Here is a 27,281-nt window from a genome sequence, read left to right on the forward strand (position 1 = left end):
GTTTAATTTAGTTTAGTAAAATTATTTATTTAGATTTAGTTTAGTTTAATTTAGTTTGGTGAAATTATTTATTTAGGTTATTTTTATTCACAGTGTTATCATATCACCTGTGACAAATTGCAGAAAGTGATTTTTGCTCGCAATGACTTAATTTATTTTTATACAACTTAGAATGGCAAACAAGCTGACGGCCCACCTGATGGAAAGTGGTAACCGTCGCCTGTAGACATGAAGAGTACCGTAGTCATAACAGAGTATACTGTTTCGCCCATGATACCACCCATGCGTTGCCATTCCTGAGGACTTAGGTGTTATTCCTCTGTACCCTGTAAATTCACTGTCATGTTGCACCCTTCAAACCGAAACACAGCCATGCAAACACAACTGCTTCACGGTAGAAACACGAATGGGACAGAGATGTTGGCCGATTCTCAGACCTACCCAATATGCACACAAAATTTTATAAAAATCGGTAAAGCCGTTTCGGAGGAGTGTGGTAACAAACACCGCGACACGAGAATTTTATATATAAGATTCATTATTATTTGCAGAGCATACTGTATCGGACTGAGAAACGCCGAGTTAGAAATGAAACTCGCTGCCAGCTTCGTCAGCAAGACCAAAGACAAAGTGCGCAAACTGATACTCGAAATCGACGACGGAGAATACCTGAACCTTGACCATTTCAAAATATCGTTCGGCAAGAAAGTTCTAGAAACGAATTCTGTGATAGTCGAGAAACCGACCGCTAGGGTCTTCTGGTAATATCGAGTCGAAAGAACTGCGAAAAATGCTATGTATGTGAACTAATTATGGTAAAATTTCCACGCGTGGTATACACAACACATTGTATATATCCACACGTAGTATATACCACATATGGTCATTATTACACTTAGTTTATACTACATAAGGTCATTACCACACTTGGTATATACCACATAAGGTCATTACCACACTTGGTTTATACCACATAGGGTTTTGCCACACTTGGTTTATACAACATATGGTCATTACCACACTTGGTTTATACAACATAATGTTATTACCACACTTGATTTATACCACATAAGGTCATTGCCACACTTTGTTTACACCACATAAGGTCATTACCACACTTGGTTTATACCAATGTATGAACAGTGGAAGATGTTTATATAGTATGAATATTCTAGTTATAATTATTTAGGTTGTTTTGTAAATAAAAACTCTATGTTATTTATATATTGTTTTATTAATAGATTTTCTAAGGCTTATATATTTATCCGACTTCAAAATAGGAGGAGGTACAATACATTTGTATTTCTTTTATATTTGTCACTTTCAAACTCTGTTATTTGTAAACAGTTTTGAAAAATTATTTTTTATTTGAATGCATGATTTTAGAATACTTTCAATTTAGTCCCATAAGAGTTTCGTCAAAATCAGTTTAGTAATTTAATTTTTAAATCAAAACCGGTTTTTCCACAATTGAAGTCGGTTATTTTTTTGTGCAATATTACACAATCTACTTGTTTTCACCACACGCAAGAACAATATTGAATTACGATTGAATTTAAACAAAAAAAAAAATGTTTATATATAATTTATAAAAACTTAAATGGGATAATCAGACATTTGTGTGATCTTTTCTTTTTTTTTTATACAACTTAGAATGGCAAACAAGCTGACGGCCCACCTGATGGAAAGTGGTAACCGTCGCCTATAGACATGAGTAGTACCGTGGACATAACAGAGTAAACTGTTTCGCCCATGATACCCCCCATGCGTTGCCATTCCTGAGGACTAAGGTGTTATACCACTGTACCCTCATTTTACGGCCTATAACCACCTTTGGGGTAGACACTTATAAAAGAGATCTTCTCGGCTGCCGGCTTGAACGTATCACCGATGGTAACGTTTTTACCACCTTTTGTCACTTTACCACTCTTTTTACCACCTTTGACGTCTCTCTTTCTGATTTTAGTGAAATTGTCCGTTTTCGTCTCTAAACTCTTCTTGTTTTCCGCCGGTTTTTCCATATTGGCCTCCAGCATTTGGACCTTGTTCGATTCTTTCCTCTTGTAGTAAAATACCTCCCAAGCGAGGGTGATCATCGCAAGCCCCAATCCGAATAAAGTCGCTATGAAGACGCCGCCTGAAAATAAAATTTTTATTTTTTCTTTAATTTTTTTTTCTCCACAAATTTTACAGAAAAATACAGTTATATGAAAAAGAAATACAACTATATATGTATGTATAATGACAATGGTCTGTAAAACTTGTGGGCGACTGGACCCTAAACTAGATCAGAGATCTGTATCTCAGGAGTCCAGGCCCCCGACTCGGACACCATGTACAGCTTGCATTAAGGCTAACAAGAAGCACTAGTACTGATTATCATGAAATGTGTAAGAAGTACAATCTTATTTCTCTCGAAGATAGGCGTTCTCTTCTTGATATGATGTTCTTGAGAGATATTTGTAATAATGGTATAGACTGCCCGGATCTTGTGTGTAACGTGTTGCGTCTCCGTACTCCTAAAATCCGTACCAGAAATTCTCCTCTTTTTGCAGTTCCAACCAACCATACCAATTACTCTCAGAACTCAATAGTTTGTCGTCTAATGAATTCATATAACAAACTTTTTTCAACAGTGGATTTATTCCACCTCAGTAGATATAAATTCAGGGCTGTGATAATGGATGAAATAATATCATAATTACCTATGTTGCATATATGTACATGCACGTATATACACTACATATTTACATTTATTTATATCACACTACACATACACCCACACATACATTTAACCCTCTTTACAATTGGTGACCATGATTTTGTATTATTTAATCATTGCTGTCAATATCTGAACTTTAACAACATGAATTTAATTATTTTATATATCAATTAACTTAACTTTATGGACACTCACTATTATATATGGGTTCCTTACATACATGTGCTTATATTACTTGCATACACCCACTCTAACTTGCCTACCTCGCTATGGAATCAAAATTTTTGTTTGTATAAGTAAAATCCGTTATTGGCTGTATTCATAAGAGACTTAGCATGTAAGTTATTTTTTAAGAGCTGTGGATTTTTGTATAAAATAAAATAAAAAAAAAATAAAAAATAAACATTAAAATTTGCTAAAACGAATATACAAAACGAAATAAAATGTACGTGCGTGTGTGTGCGTGCGTGCGTGAGTGTGTGCGTGTTTGCGTGTATATGTGTTGTGTGTGTGTGTGTGTGGGTGTGTGTGTGTGAGTGATAAATAAATGTATTAAAATTGTAACTAGTCAACCTTCCTACTTCCTTTTCCGTAGATATCGTAAAAGGCGATTAATGAAACTTATGGTCGAGGGAGGGACAGCAGCGTCTCTCTTAAAACGTCACCAAAGCCTAACTGCGGTTGCTAATCCGCCGAACATGGCAGCAACTGGCATGTTAAAGTACGTATTCTTTTCTTACCAGAGAGAGACTTTGTACAAAAGTCGTTTGCTTGAGCACCTCTGTCACATTCGTGTTTCTACCGTGAAGCAGTTGTGTTTGCATGGTTGTGTTTCGGTTTGAAGGGTGGGATATGGCGTGAATTTACTGGGTACAGAGGAATAACACCTCAGAAATGGCAACGCATGGAAGCGTATCATGAAACAGTATACTCTGTTATGTCCACGGTACTGCTCATGTCTATAGGCGACGGTTACCACTTTCCATCAGGTGGACCATCAGCTTGTTTGCCATATTAAGTTGCATAAAAAAGTCTTGGGTCATAACGGCTGAACCAATCATCATGAATTTTAGTATTTAGATTGTGTTTGAGATGGAGAATGCCCATAGGTCACTATTTATTCCAATCGATCGATATATCGGACGTAAAAAGTTTTTTTTTATACCACAAACGATGGCAAACTTTATCTGTATTCTTACAGCCCGTCTGATGGTAAACGGTCACTGTAGCCTATGGACGCCTGCAACACTAGGGGAGTCACGTGCCAGGTCGTGCGTTGCCGACCCCGAAAAATCTTAAAAATAGTGGCAAATGAGGAATATCATGGGCTTCACAGCATACACTGTTGTTCACGCCCATAGGCGACAGTGACCACTTCCCATCAGGTGGAACGTCAGCTTGTTTACCCTTTAAGTAATGTGGCAAAATATTAAACTGCTCACCCAAGCTCTCCAGTGTGATTCCTTCGGACTCGTCAGCGTCAGGGCACGCCTGGCGCGCTGTGTCATTCCAATACCTGAATATGAAGTCAAATTAGAAGAATAACTTAAAAGTGTCAGAAACTTATATACCTAAGCTAATATTTTTATTTATTTATTATTATTATTTAACTCTTTTTTGCACCAAAAACAAAAATAAACAATGATATATATATAAACAATTCAAGTGAAATACAGTAGCATAGAGTATAGATTAAAATATACACATAAAGGTACAAAAGGCGGTGTTATCGCTAGGGCGATCTCTTACAGACAACCTTTGGTTAAAGGAGAACAAATAGATGTGGGTAGGTGGCGCAAGAGTGTATTTTTTTTTATGGGTGAAAATGGTATGATAACCCCGCCTGCGCTAACGGGATACGCTGGCGGAGCACCAGTGAAGGGTGATAGATGAGAATGAAAACAGGCCAGTTAGCCCATCATGATGAATTCATCAGGAATTGACCATGATAGTTTCCAGGGGGAACCGCGAGTAGGTCGTCCTGGTTGGGTCCTCAATCCTTCTTATAAACAATCCTTCCCCCCCCCCCCCCCCCGCAAGAGTGTATTAATATTTTTTACGTATAATGCACAAAAACATTAAATACATATTGTTTATTAGACTACTTTTTATAACAATGTATACTACATATACATACATAGCACATACATACATACATACATACATATACATAACATACATATACACGCATTAGAAAATATGACAAATCTAGTAAAACGAAATAAAGATATAAAATAAGTAAGGAAAAGAGTAACTACATTGAAAGAAACTTTTATGTCTGTAACTGACAATTCATATTTTAAATTCTGTAATAGTGGAATGGTAACCACGCCTGCTGACGCTGGCGGGGCACCAGTAAGAGATGACAGGTAAGGCTGAAAAGGCAGGTCAGTTGGCCCATCGTAACAAATTAAAGACTTAACCAACATAGTTTCCAGGAGGAACTGCGTAGAGTTCGACCTGATGAGTCTTTCCCACTCGCACAATGAAGTACTTACTATCTCTTGTTATATTTTCATAGTCTTTTAATAATAGATGGTTTAATCTATACATATATTGCAGATGCTTTATTCATGTTCAGACAGGCATTATTACACAATACTAGTAATCAACCAATCAGTGTCCACCTCTAGTGATGTCCCATATATACTAGTGATGTGATCTTACAACACTCTCATCGCGGTAATTCTTAGCTGATAATTTTTCAAATAGTTTTAAAACGGACGGAGTTATGAGGTGACAAACAAAAAAGACCACCGAATTTAAATTAGATTCATATCTTCAGACAAACTTACACATCAAACCCGCTAGTATTTGGCCCATCACTTACTTCGAAGCCAGCTGCTCCAAGAACCTCTCCTTCTGCAGTCCAAGCAGCGCCTTGGACAGGTCCTCCTGCAATCTGGACCCTTGCTGGACGGCCAACGCGTACGGCTGCTCAGCGAAGACTTCGCCTACTTCTGTCAGGTTGCAATTCCTGGTCACTTCGTATCTGACGAAAAATAATCAGTTGTATTGACGCCGAAGAAACGGCTGCTCACGTAATCCTGGAATGTGAAGCTGTGGCCCCTAAACGTTTAGAAATCCTCAGAACAATTAGGTCGCCTATGAAGATCCCAGGAAGCTTATGGGCGAAGCTGGGCTGGCTGTACTAGCCAAAACTTATACGTACATTGGCCAAAATGAGAGGCGTAATGCGGAAAATAGAGTCCAACTTATATTACATTACATTATGGTAATAAAATTAAGAACTTACTTGATTTCAGCTGAATCATGAATAAAAGCAAAATCCGCATCTGTATGCTCGTTGACTTGATCGAAGCCTGTCTTCGCGTCAGGCACTGGCCCTGGATAGATTATAAAGTTTGTCAAAAAATTTTATACTCTTATTTTGTTTAGGATTTCTTTTTATATATCAGACAGATGGCAAACAAGCATACAGCCCATGTGACAGTAAATGGTCACTGTAGCCTATGGACGCCTACAACACCAGGGATTTCACATAGGCGTTGCCAACTCTGATGAAACCTTAACAAGTCCTTTTTGAAGAATCCGATTCTGCAGTGTATAGGGACTTGATACGCCCTTTTTAAAAAACCCCATACTGTAGCCTAAAGAAAAACCTCGGCAGGGAGCTCATTCCACAGTCTGATTGTTCGCGAGAGGAGATCCCAATAAAAAAGGAGTTGGTGACCCCAATTGAGTAACCCGCCCTTTTTAAACAAACCCGAAGTATAGGGAAAACTTCGACAGAAAGCTCATTACAGAGTTTGAGCATTCGTAAAAGGAAACCCTGACAAAGATTGAATAATAACCCTTATGAAATGAATAAACAATATAAACAGCAAGTTGGACATCACAAAATACACTATGATGTCCATTGTACCTCCCATGAGTAACCATTCCGGAGGAATGGTGTTACGCTTCCATACCCGGAAATTTCACCGCCATTCCTTCAAACACCACCCTTGTAACCGAAAAATGGCCATATAAGCACAGCTGCTTGGTAGCAGAAACTCGGCATTATGGGGGAAAGGGATTATTAGTAATGGGGTTTAACAGTCCTATTGCTAATAATATGTTCTCTAAGGTCGGCCTCCACGAGATTCCTCCTAGAAACCATTGTAGTTAATCCTTATTAAATTGGATACAATGGACCAACTGACGTGACTTCCTCCTCACCTACCATCCCTCACTGGTGTCACGCGTATACCGATAACACAGACGGAGTTACTATTCCATTATCATCCATTAAGCCCCCATCACTAGCTATATACCTTATCAAGTCCACCATCCATCCTCTCTAGACACAATCGTGGTCAGTTCCTAGTGAATTCGTCACGATGTGCCAACTAATCTGCTTCCATCCTCACCTATCATCCCTCGCTGGTGCCTCACCAGGAGGGGTTACCATTATAAAAAAACTCATTATTATACATACCTGTGGCGTTTATAGCTAATAATATATGCCCGTATTGTTCTCTGATGGGGTAATCCCATACTCTGTACTGCGCCTGGTCAGATGTCGCATTCAGAGTTATTTCCTTCCATACTCTGGAAAAGAGGGGGAGAGGATTGTTAATAATGGAGACTAAGAGCCGCATTGCTAGTAATATACCCAACCAGGTCGATCTCCACGTGGTCCCCCCTGGAAACCATCTTGCTGAATTCTGAGTGTATTCATGGATCGATGGGCTAACTGACCTGTCTTTTCATCCTCACCTTTTCATACTCACTGGTGCCCCGCCAGTGTATACCGATAGCGCAGGCGGGGCTACTATTCCATTATCAACCATTAAAAAAAACTCTGGAAAAGACATTTATAATTTTAAAACTTAATACATAGGTTACCAGAGGGATTCATTCATTCATGGGGTTGGGCACCAGACAACTCTAGGGTTGGCATGGTCCACGCGGCACCCGAATAAGCAAACCTATGTTTTTTTTTTATACAACTTAGAATAGCAAACAAGCTGACGGCCCACCTGATGGAAAGTAGTAACCGTCGCCTATAGACATGAGCAGTACCATGGACATAACAGAGTATACCGTTTCGCCCATGATACCCCCCCATGCGTTGCCATTCCTGAGGACTCAGGTGTTATTCCTCTGTACACTGTAAATTCACTGCCGTATCCCACCCTTCAAACCGAAACACAGCCATGCAAACACAACTGCTTCCCGGTAGAAACACGAATGGGACAGAGGTGCTCGAGCAAATTACTTTTGTGTGAAGTCTCTCTCTGGTAATCTCAACAAGAACGCATTAAACAAACCTATACAGTGTGTCCTCGGCGAATTTCATATTAATAAAGTATTGATGTACAGTGGATCCTTCCACCACGGTGTAATTGATCCTGGACTGTCTCGCCAGCTGCTCCAGAGACGACACTGGGGTCTGGAAGACCAACAAATGCACAATAAATTTATTATATATTTTTTTTTTACACAATACACTTTAAGCACACCACTGTTTTAGTCAGACTTATCCAAACATTATGGTTATTATTAGGACCCCGCGGGTTGGCGAGGCTCGTGCTGAAAATCAGCGCTGTAGTGTCCCTCACACTACAGCATAATGCTGAGCACGGAGCTCATTTTGCAGGTATTGCGACACACGCACACACACACTCATTTTGGATGAAACTGTTATATTACGAATTGTTTTTTTTTTCTTTTTTTTTAATTTTATATTCTTTTTTTTTATATATATAAATATTGTGTGTAGTTTCGTTGTTATAATTCTTAATATTTTTGTTTTTTAACCCCTGTGTGGGTGTAGTCGCATATTTCTGTAGAATAAAGTTTCTTTCTTTCTTTCAATATACTTGTCTTTGTGAACGTTTCACTTTCCTTGTCCCCACTGGCATGTCAAGTAGGTCGAGTAAGTCCCTTATTCTTAAAATCCCTCTTCATACCTCCTCATACTATAGTGGATCATTTAAGGTTCTTGCGGCTAGACTATGGAACTCTCTTCCACTGCATATTCGTGAAAGTCAATCGCTGAATATATTCAAGAGCAGATTAAAAGAGCATCTTCTGTCCTCACAAACTTTTATGTCTATGTATATATATGTACGTATATTGTATGTTTATCTAATATATAAAATTCTCGTGTCGCGGTGTTTGTTACCAAACTCCTCCGAAACGGCTTTACTGATTTTTATGAAATTTTGTGTGCATATCGAGTAGGTCTGAGAATCGGCCAACATCTATTTTTCATACCCCTCAATGATAAGGGTGACCCTCCCCAAAAAATTTGTTTTTTTATAATTTTTTAAAATTTTTCCATTTTTATTTTATTATGATTTAGCATTGAAAAATACATACAACTTCAAATTTTCACCGTTTTACGATCAACTCCTGTTTTTTAATCGCGATTTTTATATTTCGCAATAAGTGGTAAAACAACGTTTACGGGGTCAGCTAGTATATATGTATTATTGTATACAGATATGTATGTATTTTGGTTTTAATTGTATGATTTACTTTGTTTTTTTTTTTTTTTTTTTTTTTTTTATACAACTTAGAATGGCAAACAAGCTGACGGCCCACCTGATGGAAAGTGGTGACCGTCGCCTATAGACATGAGCAGTACCATGGACATAACAGAGTATACTGTTTCGCCCATGATACCCCCCATGCGCTGCCATTCCTGAGGACTCAGGTGTTATTCCTCTGTACCCAGTAAATTCACGCCATATCCCACTCTTCAAACCGAAACACAGCCATGCAAACACAACTGCTTCACGGTTGAAACACGAATGGGACAGAGGTACCCAAGCAATCGACTTTTGTACAAAGTCTCCCTCTGGTAATGTATATACATATGTCAACATATTTACTATATCTTAATAGAAACAACTATACTGTCTCCTCCAATTATTGTACGCACACTGCCCGCTGGTAATTAATGCTCCTCTCCACTCAGGGTTTGCTGGAAGAGAACTCTTACAGAGTTAAGCTCGCCTGTTGTACATCTTTATTTTATATATATTTGTAATATTTTGTGTACAAATAAATAAATAAATAAATATACTATCACAGGCAGACAGCTTCCCATGCAAAAGCCAACATGGAAATGGCAACCGTCGCCTATAGACATGAACTGCATCGTGGACATCGCTAAATACAATATCATGCCCATGGTACCCCTCACGCATTACCATTCTGTGCCTCCGCGCCTTGTAAATTCACTGTCATATCCCGCCCTTCCTTGCCGTATGGTCCGGACACAGAATGGGCCACCCTTTCCTTTCCCGTGAATGCCGTAGGAGGCATAATTTTCTAAATCAGTTTATAAATAATTTTTTTTTTGTTGGATGAAAATGGAATGGTAACCCCGCCTGCGCTAACGGGATATGCTGGCGGAGCACCAGTGAAGGGTGATAAATGAGAATGAGAACAGGCCAGTTAGCCCATCATGATGAATTAATCATGAAGAATTAATCATGACAGTTTCCAGGGGGAACCGCGTGGAGGTCGACCTGGTTAGGTATATTGCTAGCAATGGGATTTTTAGTCTCCATTACTAACAATCCCTTTCTCCTCAAATAAAAGAGTTATGAGGCAATTAAAAGCAGTTAGGCTTTAGAGAGATGTTTTTAGAGGGACGCTGCTGCTCATCCCTCGCCCTCACAAAGTCGCCTGTTACGATACCCACGGGAAAGAAGGGGTGGCCTATTTTACACCGGGACCTCAAGGAGATTTGAGGTGGTAATACCAGCGGTATTACGCGCGCGTTGCCGACCCTGAAGAAACCTCTTTACTCCCCTTTTGAAGAACCCCATGCTGTAGTCCCTTGGGAAAACCTCGGCAGGGAGCTCATTACATAACCTGAATGTATATTATATAGGCACTTGCAGCATCTCCCTATCTTTATGGTACATTTATGATAATACCTGCATTCTCTCAACGGTCAGAAAGGCAGCCAAGTTAGCCGTGAAGGTGGCTAGCATGAGCACCACGAACAGCCAGTAAGCAGCCACCAGGGTCCTCCCCGACAGCGCCTTAGGTGCTTCCCCGCCGCCTTGTGGGGTGAAAGAGGTGAGGGCGAACCAAAAACTCTCCTTCAGTGTGAATTCTCTGAAAACAAATACCACACGATTAGATGGGAAGGGGATGGGGGGAGGGATTGTTAACGGAGGCCGCTGGCGCTATTGCTAGCACCAATCTACTGCGTCGAGGCTAATTCTTAATGACTTCATCACGGTGAGGCCAACTGACCTGCTTTCTTCCTCACCTATCATCTGTTACTGGTGCCCCTGCCAGCATATTCCGATAGTGCAAGCGGGGTTATAATTCCATTATGTAATGAAACGAATATTAAACATTCAAACATATTTACAAACTTCCATATATATAATATAATAGGATTACATAGACCGATCTTCAGTCGCTGATCATCCGCGACGGAAAGCCAATACATCAAATTGTATACAATTCGCTTCTCTCGGTCACACTGTGCGAAACACCAGTTATTAAGACTACATTTCAAAATTAATTTACAAAAAATCTTAATTGAGAGGCAAAAGTTAGACATTGCAGCAAGTTACCTCTATGTTCCATTTGTCTGCTAGATAGACTGTCATATCTGTCTGTTTACTGTACGGATAATCTGGTAGTATTATTTTATTGTTACCCTATTCCCTTTGGCCGCGACAGAATATCAGTGCTTTGCTCTTTTGAGGGCGAAGCAATAAACTGAGTTGTGGCCATTTTGTATTGCTATGGCACACGCACAAACGAAAAATTGTATTTGGTTTTATGTATTTTTTTTTTATAATTTATGTTATCTCGCCTTTTTTGTATATGTATGTTGTAATTTGTGTGCTGTAAGTAAGTAATGCAAATAAATTATCTATCTATCTATCTACATAATGCCGCAGAACTCGCGGGCCAAGCGTCTAATTCAGTCGACAGAGTTGCCGATCTTCCGTCGACAGACAAGCCGCAACACCGCATCGCATACTTCTTAAGCTATGTACTACATTCGGCAAACAGTCTGCGTTGACTGCAAGCACTAATAGGTGTATACATTCACGTCACATTCGGAATATCTTGTGTGACATATATGTCACACATAATATTCCGGATGTGACGCTAGACTTAAACTACTCACCTGCAAGGGTACGGATAAGAATCCGGGTCGTTCCTGGCCGAGTATGGGGAGTATTTGTCCAGTAGCCAGATCATGAAGCCTGTCAGCACCAGAGCACCCACGATACTGAGCCACACCTCAGTCCGGAGCACCGTCATGAACTTGAAGAGAGACGTCTTCCGTATTGGCTTGCGGATTGCTGTTGGAACATATTTGAACAACCTTTTTTAATGTAACTCCTGTACCTGCTTTAGGGAAGGCACAGTTGGGAGGTCCCGGGAGCTCTGAAATTCAGCAAAAGAGACGTCAAAAGTAAAAGAAATGTAATGCATCTGATTCCAAATAACCTTTTTTCGCCGTCAATCAAAAGAGCCGCCAAATGTGAATTACGATTAACACTTTCCTTCTGAGCATCTCAGTTAAAAGTGGTCTTGTATGGGTGTTAAGGGAGTGCCATCAAAAACTAACCCAGGGACACAGGGTCTAACACGTCACCTACACCACCCTGAGACAGGTCCACTAATGCTGACCTTGCATAACACCAGAGTACAATGGAATGGCAATGTAAGAGTGGTACCATGAGCATCACAGTTTATGATTTGTACATCCTGTTAATTTAAGGCTTGCAAGCATTAGAACTGCGATTTCTTGCAAGAGCAGGTTTCTTGCCCACTCACACGTGTCACGTTATGGTCGTAAAATCATTTGTTTAATGCCAAAATATTTGTAACGCTCCTCCTGACCTGTGCAGGGTCTGAAGAAAAGAACAGAATATATTGGTGGCAATGCTGCATTCAAGAAGGAGAGTATATCTGTGTCACTTCTATTCAGTCTATTCTTTCGCAGCGCAGGTTTTGGAAGTAGGAAAACCAAGAAAATAGACTATTTCTAGATAGTGCATTAAAATATATACCAGATAAAGTTAAACCATTAAAGATTCAACTGTGAAAAGTGTATAGGCCACTCACACATATTTATATCTACATATATAATTATTATATAATTATATAAATACAAACACACATACATACATAATTTATACTTTATTATATATTTATTCTATAACTGACAAAAATGTCGTATCAGACGACACTCCGCGTTGTGCATTGGAGATGTGCACAAAACCGGTTTTTAGCCGCCATGACAGGGCAACTGCGTGAGCGCTTCCCCCCTCACCGCGTCAGTCGAAATTCTACCGCCATGTTTACTACTTGTGTCGCTCGATATCTCACCGCTTTGTAAATGTTAACATCGGAGGGAAAGGGATTGTTAGTAATGGAGACTGAGAATCCCATTGCTAACAACAAACCCAACCAGGTCGACCTCTTCGCGGTTCCCCCTGGAAACTATCACGGTTAATTCCTGATGAATTCATCATGATGGGCTAACTGGCCTGTTTTCATTCTCATCTATCACCCTTCACTGGTGCTCCGCCAGCGTATCCCGTTAGCGCAGGCGGGGTTACCATACCATTTTCACCAGCAAAAAAAAAAAAAGTTAACATCGTGCTGATTAACTTTAATCTTTGTCTATCACTGTATCATTCTTCTTTCACTCCTATCTATTGTGTTGTTGACTGTATTGCGTGTAATCTTCCTATGCATTAAACCACTGTGCTAGCTACTTGGACTGCTTCTTTTCACCGCTTGACAAACATCATCGATACGCGGTTTACCAACGCAGCCATACCATAAACACGCATCCCTCACATCAACATCTATAAGAGCATCCAATTTTGCCGGAGTGGTTTCACGTGATCTTCGAATAAACAGACATATAAAAAAGATCTTCGGTTTCTCTTGGTCTTATTAAGACCACTCATATAAATTTTCCTTAAATATCTCCCATGTACAGACATCGTCTTTCAGTTACGTCTTTATTACATCAGTAAAATGTCGCAGTTGCAACAATCAACGTCATCATCATTGTTCCAGCCATTATCTATCCACTACTGGACGTAGGCCTCGCCCATAGACTGCCATAAAGAACGGTCCTGAACCACCTGCATCCACTGACTCCTTGCGATGCATTTGAGGTCGTCACTCCATCTAGTGGAGGGATCGTCCTACACTGCGTTTGCCCGTACGGGGTCGCCACTCAAGAATCAAGAAGTCGCAACAATGGGTAATAATTATGGATTGATGATGACATTCTGTTTACCAATTAGTATTCCAGTCTGCTCGAAGTATGGAGCCACGAAGTCAATGACTTCTTCCCTCTCGGCAGTCATGGTTAGAGCTGCTACCGCCAAATCTGTCTCCTGTAATTCAATTTACATCATCATTACATTATATCAGCCTTTAACTGTCTACTGCTGAACAAACAAGCTTCCTTCTCGGGGGGTTTTGCCAGTAGTTGCCACGCTTGGCAGACTGATTAGCAACCGCAGTTAGACTTTAGAGATGTTTTAAGGGGGACGCTGCTGCCTATCTCTTGCCCTACCTTCGTCGGCTCTTACGACACCCACGGTAAAGGATGGGGTGACCTATTCTATGCCGGAACCACACGGCTATTATTTCGGTTTGAAGGCTGGGATATGGCGTGAATTTACAGGGTACAGAGGAATAACACCTGAGTTCTCAGGAATGGCAACGCATTGGGGTATCATGGGCGAAACAGTATACTCTGTTATGTCCATGGTACTGCTCATGTCTATAGGCGACGGTTACCACTTTCCATCAGGTGGGCCGTCAGCTTATTTGCCATTATAAGTTGTATAAAAAAAAATGTATAATTTAAAATTTTGTGGTACAAAATCTTAAATTATACATTACATTGGTTGGCAACCATACACTTTTTTTTATTTAATTAGCATGCAAATACATTAAAAAAACTATGGACTTTTTAGTACAACTTAAACCTCTTGGGCTTGCGTGTATTACTTTACATTTCGTTCACAAATGTCAATATATTTACATTAATATTCCGCTGTTTTAGCAAGCTTGGACAGTAAATAAGCTTTTAGTTTAAACTTTATGTTGTCAGCTTGTTTGCCATTCTAAGTTGTATAAAAAAAAAACAATGTTTTTAACAGTGATATTGCTTCGCAGATCGGTAGGTAAAGTAAACCCCTGGGGGAAGGGGTCGTTAGTAATGCGAAATACTAGTTCTAATACACATACCTTGTCAGATCGACCTCCACGTGGACCCCTCTGGATACCCATCGTGCTAAAAATCTAGGTATATTCATCACGATAGGCTAACTGACCTGCCTTTCCATTCTCACCTATCATCTCTCACTGGTGCCCCGTCAGCGTATACCGTTAGCACAGGCAGAGTTACCATTCCATTTTTACCCATTAAAAAAAACCATACTACCTACCTCTATTTGGTGCGCTCAAACTCTTACTAGCTTCAAAACCTCTGTTAAATCTTACTACCTCTCACTTTAGTACTATTTTCCTGCGTTCTCTCTTTGTTTTCCTTCGTCATTTTTTTTTCAATTGTATGTGTGCTGTTAAGTATGTGTATGTTATGTATATATTTGATTGTGTATATATTATATATGTATGTGTATGTATGTATGTATATATGTTTGTATATGATAATATTTATACAATAGTGCGCCACCTACTCTTTGTCTTTTTCTCAATGTCCTCTAGCCAAAGGTTGTCTGGAAGGGATTGCTTAGCGATAAGGCCGCCTTTTGTATCACTTCTCATTAATATTTACTGTATTTGTTATTTCTCTTTTTACTTGGTGCAATAAAGTGTAAATAAATAAATACATACTTACCCCTCTCACCAAATCGCCCACAATACCGTCCCAGGAGCCGTTCGGTAGTTTCGTGCCGAACGTGCCCGACTTTGGTGTCACGATCTCGTATTCAAAATTCATGGTCTACAAAGAAAGCAAATGCAAATTATTTTTTTTATTATTATCTCAGCCGCTAACTGTCCACTGCTGGGCATAAGCCTTCCCCATGAGGGAAGTTTTGCCATTATTTGCCACATTTAGTAGGCGGGTTGGCAATCGTAGTTTTTTTTCTAAGTGAATGACAATGAAATGGTAACGCCGTCTGCGCTATCGGTATAAGCTGGCGGAGCACCAGTGATGGATGATAGGTGAGAATGAAAAGGCAGGTCAGTTAGCCCATCGTGATGGATACACCTGGAATTAAGCACGATGGTTTCCAGGGAGGACCACGGGGAGGTCGACTTAACAGGGTATATTGCTAGCAATGGGACTGATAGTCCCCATTACTATCAATCCCTTCCCTCCCTGGCAATCGCAGTTAGGTTCGGGAAATGTTTTAAGAGGGACGCGATAGGATGTGGTAGCCCATTCTATGCCGGGAACACAGGGCAAATATAATATATAGTTTACAATAATATACAACGTACTTCAGACAATTTAGCGATGAGGTCAATGCAGTACCCTTCGTAGATCGGTTGGCCGTCTTCGTTCAACATGGGCTCCCCTGACTCGGGGTCGATCTTTGGTAGAGTCCAAGGTATAGCCTAGAATACAGCGAAACATCAGACCAGAGCTTGTTTTTTTATAATGGATGATAATGGATTTGTTTACCCACTTGCACATCTGCATACCCTGGTGGGACATGAGTGAGGAATGATAGATGAGGATGAAAGGGCAGGCCAGTTGGCGTATCGTGATGAATTTACCAGGAATTAATCACGATTATTTCCAGGAGAGATCATATTACTTACAGCCCTTTCTCTCGCCTGGGATTTTTTAAATATGGTAGATGCTACCAGAGGGAGACTTTGTACAAAAGTCGATTGCTTGGGCACCTCTGTCCCATTCGTGTTTCAACCGTGAAGCAGTTGTGTTTGCATAGCTGTGTTTCGGTTTAAAGGATGGGATATGGCGTGAACTTACTGGGTACAGAGGAATAACACCCGAGTCCTCAGGAATGGCAACGAATGGGGGGTCTCATGGGCGAAACAGTATACTCTGTTATGTCCATGGTACTGCTCATGTCTATAGGCGAAGGTTACTACTTTCCATCAGGTGGGCCGTCAGTTTGTTCGCCATTCTAAGTTGTATAAAAAAAAATGGTAGAACGGTAACCCCGCCTGCACTATCGGTATTTTCTGTAAGGGATGAAAGGGGAAGATGAAAGCAGGTCAGTTAGTCCATCGTGACAAATTCTCCTTCCAAATGCGAATCCTTGTCAGCTATAAATTTTAACGTACTTACAGAAGAGGTTCCAATCCTGAAGAAGGATTTCAAGGGTTCTAATACAACACCCTGCAGAAGGCGGTACTCCTCGTCTGCTGACCAGGTGGCTACAGTCTGCAGGTCTTCATCAGGCTTATACATGGAGAGGACGAAGCGGGAACGCAGGAAGAGGCCTGATCTGTTTAATCAAATTATTTAAGTTTATTGAACTAAATATCTAGGGAAGACCACTTCATCAGTGAGATTTTAACCGCTATTTACTTCTAGAGTGATCTTTAGAAAGGCTAATGCCTTTTTCAAACCAACTTCAAAAGAAAGGTTCCCGATTAGGTTGTATTTTTTATGTTTGCTGCCTTACAGCTCTGTCAGCTGTAATCGATTTAGAATTTTTCTAAAACTTACAAATAAGTCCCATAAAAATGTTATTAAAATCGATTTAGAAGTTTTTTTTTATACAACTTAGAATGGCAAACAAGCTAACGGCCCACCTGATGGAAAGTGGTAACCGTCGCCTATAGACATAAACAGTACCGTGGACATAACAGAGTATACTATTTCGCCCATGATACCCCTCATGCGTTGTCATTCCTGAGGACTCAGATGTTATTCCTCTATACCCAGTAAATTCACGCCATATCCCACCCTTCAAAACCGAAACACAGCCATGCAAACACAACTGCTTCACGGTTGAAACACGAATTTGAGACAGAGGTGCCCAAGCAATCGACTTTTGTACAAAGTCTCCCTCTGGTAAACTATTAAAATATGACATGTATAAACTCCTGCCCTCGACGTGACTAATTAGTTAAAGTCAACAGGAAAACACTATATATAGTTATATGAAGGAAAACTCATGAATAATTTATTTCTATTAAATGACATTGCTCTAAAAACGAACGACAATGCGTATTTACCATTGTTAAAACACGAATGAGACAGAGGTACCCAAGCAATCGACTTTTGTACAAAGTCTCCCTCTGGTTTAGTTTTTAAAACAAAATTATTGTTAATTAAGTATTTTTTCGGAATACAGTTTAACTATAAACTGCCATTAGCAAAAGCTTTAAACCAACGGCTTGCGTTGACTCACTGACTCCCTGCATACAAGACCTTGTCTTAATTAAAGTAAAAGAAATGCATCAACTTGGAAATATGTTACATCATTCGGCCGTTAACTGTCCACTGTTGAACATAAGCCTTCCCCATTAGAAAAGTTTTGCCAGTAGTTGCTACGCTTGGCAGGCGGATTGGCAACCGCAGTTAGGCTTTGGTGATGTTTTAAGAGGGACGCAGCCGCCTATCCCTGTACCGTTAAGTTCCCTTAGTCGCCTCCTACGACACCCACGGGAAAGGAAGGGGTGGCCTATCCTATGCCGGGACCACATGGCTAAATATGTACAGATATGGATAGACACCGAACTATTTGAAGAAAGTTCTTTATTTCTTTATTCTTTATTGTACACAAAACATACTGTTAATCACAATTCATTATAAACATAATGTACAAAGGCGAGCTTATCTCTAATAAGAGATTTCTTCCGGCAAAACCTTTCCATGTTAATTGTGTTATTTTAAAAATAAAAATAGCAAAGTTAACATAACAAAAAATAGCAAAAATAACAAAGTTATAGCAAAAAACAAGGTCATGTTTGCCCCAAGTTGAGAGATATGCTAGATTTTTTACCAATTATAAAAAAAATACCCAGTAAATGACGATAGGGGAAAAAATAACGTTTGCAGAGTTAGCTTAGAGATACCTAGATATAACTTTTTTTTTAATCTTTTTTATTTAAAGGCTTTTATCCTATAAGGATATGTCAGCCTCGTCATACCCTAACTTTATAAAATACGTCACATACTTAAAACATTGATACATAAATAAATAATACGTAATGTCTTAGTAGTGTATTTGATAAAGGGAATTATTGATACAAAAATAGAGTAATTAAAGATTTTGCCATTCCGGAATGTGGTTCTGCGAGTATATTTGAAAGTAAACCAATCTCCTGTCTATTGAGACTACATTTCTGTATCAATACTTCCCTTTGTGTTTTGTATTTCGTACATTCGGATATCATATGTTTAATTGTGTATATATTATATATGTATGTGTATGTATGTATGTATGTATCTGTATATGATAATATTTATGTAATAGTGCGCCACTTATCTTTTGTTGTTCTTTCCTTTCTCAATGTCCTCTACCCAAAGGTTGTGTGGAAGAGATTGCTTAGCGATAAGGCCGCCTTTTGTATCACTTCACATTAATATTTACTGTATTTGTTAAATCTCTTTTTACTTGGTGCAATAATATCAGTGTTTTGCTCTTTTGAGGGCAAAGCAATAAACTGAGTTGTGACCATTTTGTGTTACTATGACACACGCATGAAGGAAGGGAAAGAAAGGAGATTGTTAGATTATGTATTTTGTTTTTGTATTTTTTTTTATTTGTGCTTTTTTTTATTATTCTTTTGTTTCTTTTGCTGTGTATTACGTATATGTTTTTTTTTTATTGTAATTTGTGTGCTGTAAGTAATGTAAATAAATTGTCTATCTATCAATAAAGTGTAAATAAATAAATAAAAAATACGGTGAACATCGTCCAATGTGTTACAAACATCACAATTCGGATTAACTTTTTTTTCATAAGAAAAACGAATTTTGCATTTGGATAATGTCCTGAATGTAATCCAAGAGTTGTAACAACGAAATTTTTATTTGCTTTTAGGTTTATGAAGCACGGTATTCTTGGAGGCTGAGACTGGATTGATATAGACCTAGATATAACTTAATCCTCACTTACCTCTCACCATCCCAATAGAAAACCGTCTCATTGCTCATCTCAGCATCTTCAGCGAACTGTCTGTACAACCGGTCTCTTGTGACATTCATCTCCCAACCCTGGATCTTGTCACAGTCTACGGTAGAAGTTAGGGTGGCAAGGTCGTGATCCAGCCTCGAGTAGACTTCTACTATATATTGAATGAAGGAGTTGAGGACTAGTTGGGATCTCTGGAAGAAGAAGTCATTTATTGGATTTCTTTTTTCATAACACTAAAAATAGCATAAAAATTGACAGCCCAGCTGGTGAAAAGTGGTAACCGTTGCCTGTGAACATGAACAGTACCACGGACAACAATGACTGCCTGGTTACCGTAATCCCACCTACTTCGGATATATCTAACTTAATTTGATACTAATGGCATGAAAATGGTATGGTATTCTCGCCTGCGCTATCGGTGTATACTGGAGAGGCTGGCGAAGAATTATAGGTGAGGAAGAAGACAGGTCAGTTGGCCCATCATAATGAATTCACCAAGAATTACAACGACGGTTTTCCAGAGAACTGCACGAAGACCTATCTGATATAGTGTATTGCTAGCAATGATGACTTGGATGATTTGGATGATAATGGAACGGCATCCACCTATGCTAACAGTATACACTGGCAGATCATTAATAGAGGTTGCAATGATGAGAATGAAGACAGATCAGTAGGCTCATCGCGGCGAAATCACTATGAATTAAACACGATGTCTTCCGTGGAAGATCATCGAAGATACGCCCCGAACCACTGCTGGCAATATACCTTTTCAGCAATAGGATGCAAGTCCCATTGCTAGCAATTCCTCCCTCTCTCTCAACTCGTTGAAGGTTCTTCTTTTCATTTAAGAGTTTCCTCTTGTCGGTGCAACTAATTCATGCATCTTCCTCCAGCCAGTTCTATCCCAGGCCATATCCTTGACCTGCCTATACGACATGACACCTAGTTTTCTTTTATCTGTCCCATGTGGTTATTGCTCGGTCTTCTCCGAATAATTATAATTCTAGTGATATCTTGGCTACTGTATCAATATACACTAATGATAATAATAAATCAATGATATTTTTATTATTCTTATTAAAGGGTGAGGTACGACAGCGAATTTACAGGGTACAGAGGAATAACACCTGAGTCCTCAGGAATGGCAACGCATGGGGGGTATCATGGGCGAAACAGTATACTCTGTTATGTCCATGGTACTGCTCATGTCTATAGGCGACGGTTACCACTTTGCATCAGGTGGGCCGTCAGCTTGTTTGTCATTTTAAGGTGCATAAAAAAAAGATCATTAAGCGCATCATGACGAAATCAACAACAATTAACCATGGTGGTTTCTATGGGAAACCGCGTGAAAGTCAACCTGATAAGGCCACCACTAGCAATGGGATTACTATTCCCTATAACTGACAATTCCTTTTCACCAATAATTGTTAAAAGTAACAGAATGGACATGCACAGTGCGATCTCAGAGGAGCTTCCTACTGCAAAAACTCAAGTTGAGAAATTATCTTCCAGCAGGGGCTTTCCCTAGAGACTGCAGCATGGGGTTCTTCAAAAAGGGCGTATTAAGGTTTCTTAAGGGTTGCCAAAGCGCGCGTGACATCCCTGGTGTTACAGGCGTCCGTAGACTACGGTAACCCCGTTCACCATCAGACGAGCCGTATGCTTGTTTGCCTCCATAGTTGTATAAAAAAACTACCTGCAAATCAGCAGGACAACTGCAATCCTCACGCCGACTGGAGATCTTGCAGCATTCTGCAGGGTCTACGTACAGCACCGCCGTGGGCAGTACCAACTGGGATAGATCCACGTTGTTACCAGTGTAGTCCGTGAAGATCAGGTTCCAGCGATAGTCCCGGCGGACTAACTTCTCTTTGACGGCCTGAAGAAGTGTCATCGTCAATGGTGATCAAGGAAACTAAAAAATCTATGTTTGCATGGATGGATTTCAGTTTGAAGGGCGAGATATAGCAGCGAATTTACAGGATAGGTATTGCAACCCCTCCTGTGCTACCAATACACACTAGTGGGGCATCAGTAAGGGATAATAGATGAGGATAATGCAAGTCAGTTGGCCCATTGTTGACGAACTAAACAACAAATCAATCATGGTGGTTTCCAAGGGAAATCGCGAGGAGGTCAACTGATATATTGTTAGCAATGAGGTTGTTATTCCCCATTACTGACAATCCCTTCTCCCCTCATTTTTAAGGAGTAAGCTGTTAAGCCTCCGTCCCCTGGTATTTAGTTTCCTTCCAAATAGAAATATAGCCAAACCATGGGAGCATGACTGTAGCGGCAGAAACACGAGGTGAATTCTCGTATTTCTATCGTCAAGAAACGGTTTGAGATTTTATTTTTACATAGTCATTATAAGACAACCTTAATCACCCCCACCTTACCAGAAGGGGGGGCTAATTCCTTCTGAACGGCACTTGTGTACACTCTGAGATGTCTTTGCGAAGCTTCATTTATATCCTAGGGCTAGTACCAGACAGTTCTGAGGCTTCTCGAACCCCATTTAAAAAATGTCACAGTGGCAAACGCCATAAACTTACCCTTCTATATGTATCCATAACAAACCCATTGCCCCCCACAATAGCGTAGAAGCTCGGCTCCGGTCGCATGGTCTTCAACGCTCTAGCGGAGTCTCTGGTGAGACCAGCGTGCACCCACACTCGAACATTCGACCCTCCGAGGAGTTGATACAGCGTTCTATCCACGTCTGCAAATGAGAAGGAGCAACTAGCACTTTAACCGTGTAGGTCCCGGCATGAAATAGGCCACTCCTTCCTTTCCCGTGGATGTCGTAAGAGGCGACTAAGAAACTTATGGTGGAGACTTGGGCAGCAGCGTGCCTCTTGAAATATCACTAAAAGCCAAACTGCGGTTGCCAATCCGCCCGCCAAGCGTGACAACTACTGGCAAAACCGCCCTTTGACTACGTTTAGCAGTAGATAGTTGATAAGTAGGTCCAGGCATGGAATAGGCCACCCCTTCCTCTCCCGTGGGTGTCGTAAGAGCCGACTAAGGAAGGGAGTCGGATGGGCAGCAACGTCCCTCTTAAAACATCACTAAAAGCCAAACTGCGGTTGCCAACCCGCCTGCCAAGTGTGGCAACTAGCAAATTCCCGTTATAGGGGAGGCTATATAAGGAATATGTAGAAAATAATATATAAAAACGGAAATTAGAAGTGCCAGAGGAGAGCGATCGAGATGGAGAGAATGACAGCAGAAATGAATGTAAGAAGTAAACGTCGCTGTCATGTCTGTACGACCAGTCCGAAAGAAAGAAAGAGGTGAAATATCTATGTACAATTTATATTAACCTATTTGATGGAAAAGGAAGTAATGATGCTGATAAGTGGCTATGAGTTAAATATGTACAATATTTATTTACAGACGCCACAGTCTTGTTACACGTGTATGCATAGATATCATACCACTTTCACTCTCCAAGAGTATAGCAGCGTCGGTGGCATTTCTCGACTCCAGGTAACTGTCCAGGGCTGTCAACAGCTGCTGTGAGCCGAGGAGAGTCCTCACTAACGGCAACCCTGAGTCCACGGCCAGCTGTGCTGCCACCTCCCAAGGGTACCACGAGACGTCGATTATCATGGACGCTCCCTTTGAAAGGGAGGCGCAAACTGGAAAAGTTTTTATCAGCTTTAACTTGCAATACATAATTGTTTGTTAGGTCATTAGCAAGCTGAATTCCAACCATATCTTGGCATTCGATTGAATATACATCTGCGTATACCTTTAGTTCTGATACCAACGCAATATGCAATACTAGATAGTAAAATATCTTCAAAATGGCCGCCGCCACAAGATGGCGGATAATGTATAATTTTAGTGCTAATATTTTATTTTAATTTTAATACCTTCTTCAGGTATATCAGCTCTATCCTGCCCTGAACTGATTTCTCAAATAAAGTTTTATCTACTTTTACTACTTACGGAAAGAGAAGAATGTATGGGTATCAACAATTTACAGAGATGTTCCAAAATTTCTGATTTATGTTCAGCTAGTATATTTAATAAAACCATTTAATTTATTTAGAACAAACTGACACATTAATTCTTCTTTCCTTCGAGTTTATAATGGATAGCGTTAACTTGAAGAGTAAGTAACGATAAATAAATGGCATTCTAATTTTAAAATGGCCGCAACCACCAAATGGCGGATTACATTATAAAAACTCATTTTTAAATAGTTTTTAAACAGGCTTTTTTAATATACAATAACATGTCATTTCAACTGATTTTAAGAAGATGTGTTTCTCAATTTAGCAGTATTTGTTACGTGTATATTAGCCACAAGTTTTATTACCGATTTTAGTGGTCCTTTTTTTATTTGATAAACTAATATAGAATTATACCTTTACCAGTGACCCGCCCTAAGCCCGAGCATATATCGTCATAGTCGTAGAATACTGACGGATCTTTATATGTAATATTCGTTAGAAATAGGTTTATTTTCATACAGCTATAAACTACTGGCCGGTTGTAATTTAAAAAGATATGTTTTTAAATTTAGTTGACACACTGTTAGAAACAATCGTTGCTTCACTGTATTTGCTCTTCTATTAAATTTTATCGTACTTTTATATTATGTTTATCCTATTCCCTTCCACTACGGAAATATAAGCTGATATCTCAAGCTAAATACCAACAAATATTCGTCAGATCCGTCAGTATTCTACGACTATGACGATATGCTTACATTTTTTACATCAGCTTGTTACGTCGAGTACGAATTAGATGGGTATAGTAAGCTATCCTTAAAAGATAGACATATGTCATCGTAGACTTTTTTATAGACCAATAAAAGAGAAACAATCCCACCATACATTGTTTTGTTATATCTCCAACGGATCAGGCAGCGTTTTCGATAAGAACTCCCAGTCGACTTAATGTATTCCGACGTCTTTTTTTTTATACAACTTAGAATGGCAAACAAGCTGACGGCCCACCTGATGGTAAGTGGTAACCGTCGCCTATACACATGAGTAGTAACATGGACATAACAGACTATACTGTTTCGCCCACGATACCCCCCATGCGTTGCCATTCCTGAGGACTCAGGTGTTATTCCTCTGTACCCTGTAAATTCACGCCAAAATCAAAATCCGTTGAGTAGTTTAAAAGATCTAAGCGTAAAGACAGCGAGAAACGACTTTATTTTATACTATATAAAGATTGCTGTTTAATACTAACGTCTTCTTGAACTCTCATCTTCATTTTCCCTATCTAGGAACACCACGGAATCAGCAACCTTGATCTCTGGGTGCTGCTCCTCAACCAGCCTCAACGCTCTTCCAATTTGCTGGGGCAAATCTTGATCCTGGGCTTCAATTATGAAAACTGGACATACATAGTTAAAGCCAGATGAAATTAAAGTCTAATTTAATAAAATTTCATCATCATCATCATTCCGGCCTTCAACTATCCACATTTTTTTTTGATGGGTGAAAATGGTACGGTATCCCCGCCTGCGCTAACGGGATACGCTGGCGGAGCACCAGTGAAGGGTATTACCCTTTGTTGTTGTCTATCCTAAGCGTGGCAACTGCTGGTAAAAATCCTCTTATAAAGAAGAGAAGGTTTATGTTCAGTAGTGGATAGGTGAGGGGGAAAGGGATTGTTAGTAATGGAGACTGAGAATCCCATTGCTAGCATTATACCCAACCAGGTCGACCTCCTCGCGGTTCCCCCTGGAAACTATCATGGTTAATTCCTGATGAATTCATCATGACGGGCTAACTGGCCCGTTTTCATTCTCATCTATCACCCTTCACTGGTGCTCCGCCAGCGTATCCCGTTAGCGCAGGCGGGGTTACCATACCATTTTCACCCATAAAAAAAACTCATTTGAAACAAAAAAAAAAAAGCGGGAAATAACCGAATTAGCTGAATTGTTCCAACCGTTTTCCACTTTCACTCTTAACCACACATTAAACGATTTATTTTCAATTATATATAAATTAAAAATGTATCCGTGAATTTTTACAATAAAACAAACGTGAAAAAAAAAATGCGACAATATTGCAGAGTGACAGCTACTTTTCAATCGACTTTAAAAAGAAGATAGTTCTCAATTCGATTGTATTTTTTTCTACGTCCGTCACCTCCGTCAGTTGTAAACCGACCTTATTTCAGTAAAATATTTATAAACCGATTTGGAAAATGATATATTTTTTTATAGAACATAATCTATAGCAATTAGATTTACGGAAAATATTTTTATATCGCGAATTATTTATTTGTTGTATATATTATTTATTATACCATCTCGTACTGAATCTTTCTTTCATTATATATATATATATATATATATATATATATATATATATATATATATATATATATACCTTAATCTACTTGTTATAATATTTTCTCAAACATGCTTGGAAATGTGAGCATTATTTTGACAATCTTCTTAGAGATAAATCAAAATTGCCGTACTGGCCAGATAACATACATGCGGGCAGCGGCCGGCAAAAGTTGCATGAAAATCCATATCTGTCGTGTTTTGCGGCCAGATAAATTACTATGTAAACTCATATCGGTCCTGTAATTTAAAAATGGAATGACCTAAAGGTCTTCGAAACATGGCTACCAAGGAGGTAACTAATAAAAGGTTTTATTTAAATTTCGAACTGGCTTGCAAATAGAAAGCTGTTTATTGAAAAAAAAACAAAGGAACATTATGGCGCGTGAAAAATTATTATTGTTCGTTATTCGTCATTGAACTTAAAAAGTAAAATTGTGTTTTTGATTTTCGCGCAATGTTTGATAAAAGTACTATACAAGCCTTGGCCACAACTAGGCATTGATGGACTCACGTATGTGTGCTTCGGCTACGCCTCGGCCCACATTTGCACGTTCGTCCATCAATACCTCAGTTGCTGGCCGCTGCAGTAATGTACTACAGATACATACTTTTCAATTGGAAATTAAATAAATCTAATATTACTTACCAAACCTAAGACTTAATTCAGCAGCAATACAACTCAAATTAAAAAATAATATAATTAAAAACAGAACGTATATCTCCATTCCTTAATTATTACAATATTTACAATTACAATTATTAATTTTATTAATTAAAATAGCTGCAATGTATTCTTGCAGTAAGTACGGTATAAATAAAGTCATCAACACATAAAATAATATTCTTAACTTTTCCAACATTACATATTTAGGCACACATTGCCAATGCGCAAAATAAAAAAACATTAAATCATAAATGAAGCGATGAAATACTTTTTACTCTATCGCTGACACTGTTAAAATTAAAAAGAAATTTATTAAAACATGAAGGAATGAACGTTATCGTTGCCACTATTAAAAAATAAAAAGAAATTTATTAAAACAAAATGGAACGAACGTTATCGTTGCCACTATTAAAAATTAAAAAGATATTTATTAAAAAATAAAATTGTGATGCAAAGGAGTGACACTTCTGTAGGTATTAAGCGCGCTTCGAA

At 39.3% G+C, this 27,281-nt stretch overlaps 2 protein-coding genes across 4 annotated transcripts in view; one reads left to right on the top strand and one right to left on the bottom strand.

Annotated features, from left to right (window-relative positions):
- The window catches only part of LOC113520475 (complex I assembly factor ACAD9, mitochondrial), a 12,699-nt gene extending 11,477 nt beyond the window's left edge, over window positions 1–1,222 (top strand). The window contains exon 9 of the mRNA XM_052901281.1: window positions 552–1,222. Coding sequence (XP_052757241.1) covers window positions 552–765 — 214 coding nt within the window. The 3' untranslated portion in view covers window positions 766–1,222. The remainder of the gene's footprint in view (window positions 1–551) is intronic.
- Window positions 1,216–27,281, bottom strand: LOC113514075 (ionotropic receptor 25a). 3 transcript variants are annotated; one of them, XM_052901280.1, is made up of 18 exons: window positions 26,772–27,281; window positions 25,009–25,155; window positions 23,232–23,435; window positions 22,347–22,513; window positions 21,488–21,670; window positions 19,768–19,976; window positions 16,983–17,142; window positions 16,166–16,282; window positions 15,558–15,662; window positions 13,983–14,082; window positions 11,844–12,021; window positions 10,624–10,807; window positions 7,999–8,120; window positions 7,164–7,276; window positions 5,979–6,069; window positions 5,553–5,714; window positions 4,165–4,238; window positions 1,216–2,137 (listed from the first exon to the last, which is right to left on the bottom strand). In XM_052901280.1, exons 1-18 carry the CDS (start codon window positions 26,848–26,850, stop codon window positions 1,815–1,817), a joined length of 2,718 nt encoding a protein of 905 aa, XP_052757240.1. In that variant the 5' UTR covers window positions 26,851–27,281; the 3' UTR covers window positions 1,216–1,814. The 3 variants fall into 3 exon arrangements, with proteins under 3 accessions (XP_052757240.1, XP_031766466.2, XP_031766465.2); XM_031910606.2 differs by lacking the exon at window positions 26,772–27,281 and adding an exon at window positions 25,717–25,854; XM_031910605.2 differs by lacking the exon at window positions 26,772–27,281 and adding an exon at window positions 25,694–25,759.

Source organism: Galleria mellonella, unplaced genomic scaffold (assembly GCF_026898425.1).
Source record: "Galleria mellonella isolate WM207_F2 unplaced genomic scaffold, CSIRO_AGI_GalMel_v1 utg778, whole genome shotgun sequence".
NCBI classification, from domain to species: domain Eukaryota; kingdom Metazoa; phylum Arthropoda; class Insecta; order Lepidoptera; family Pyralidae; genus Galleria; species Galleria mellonella.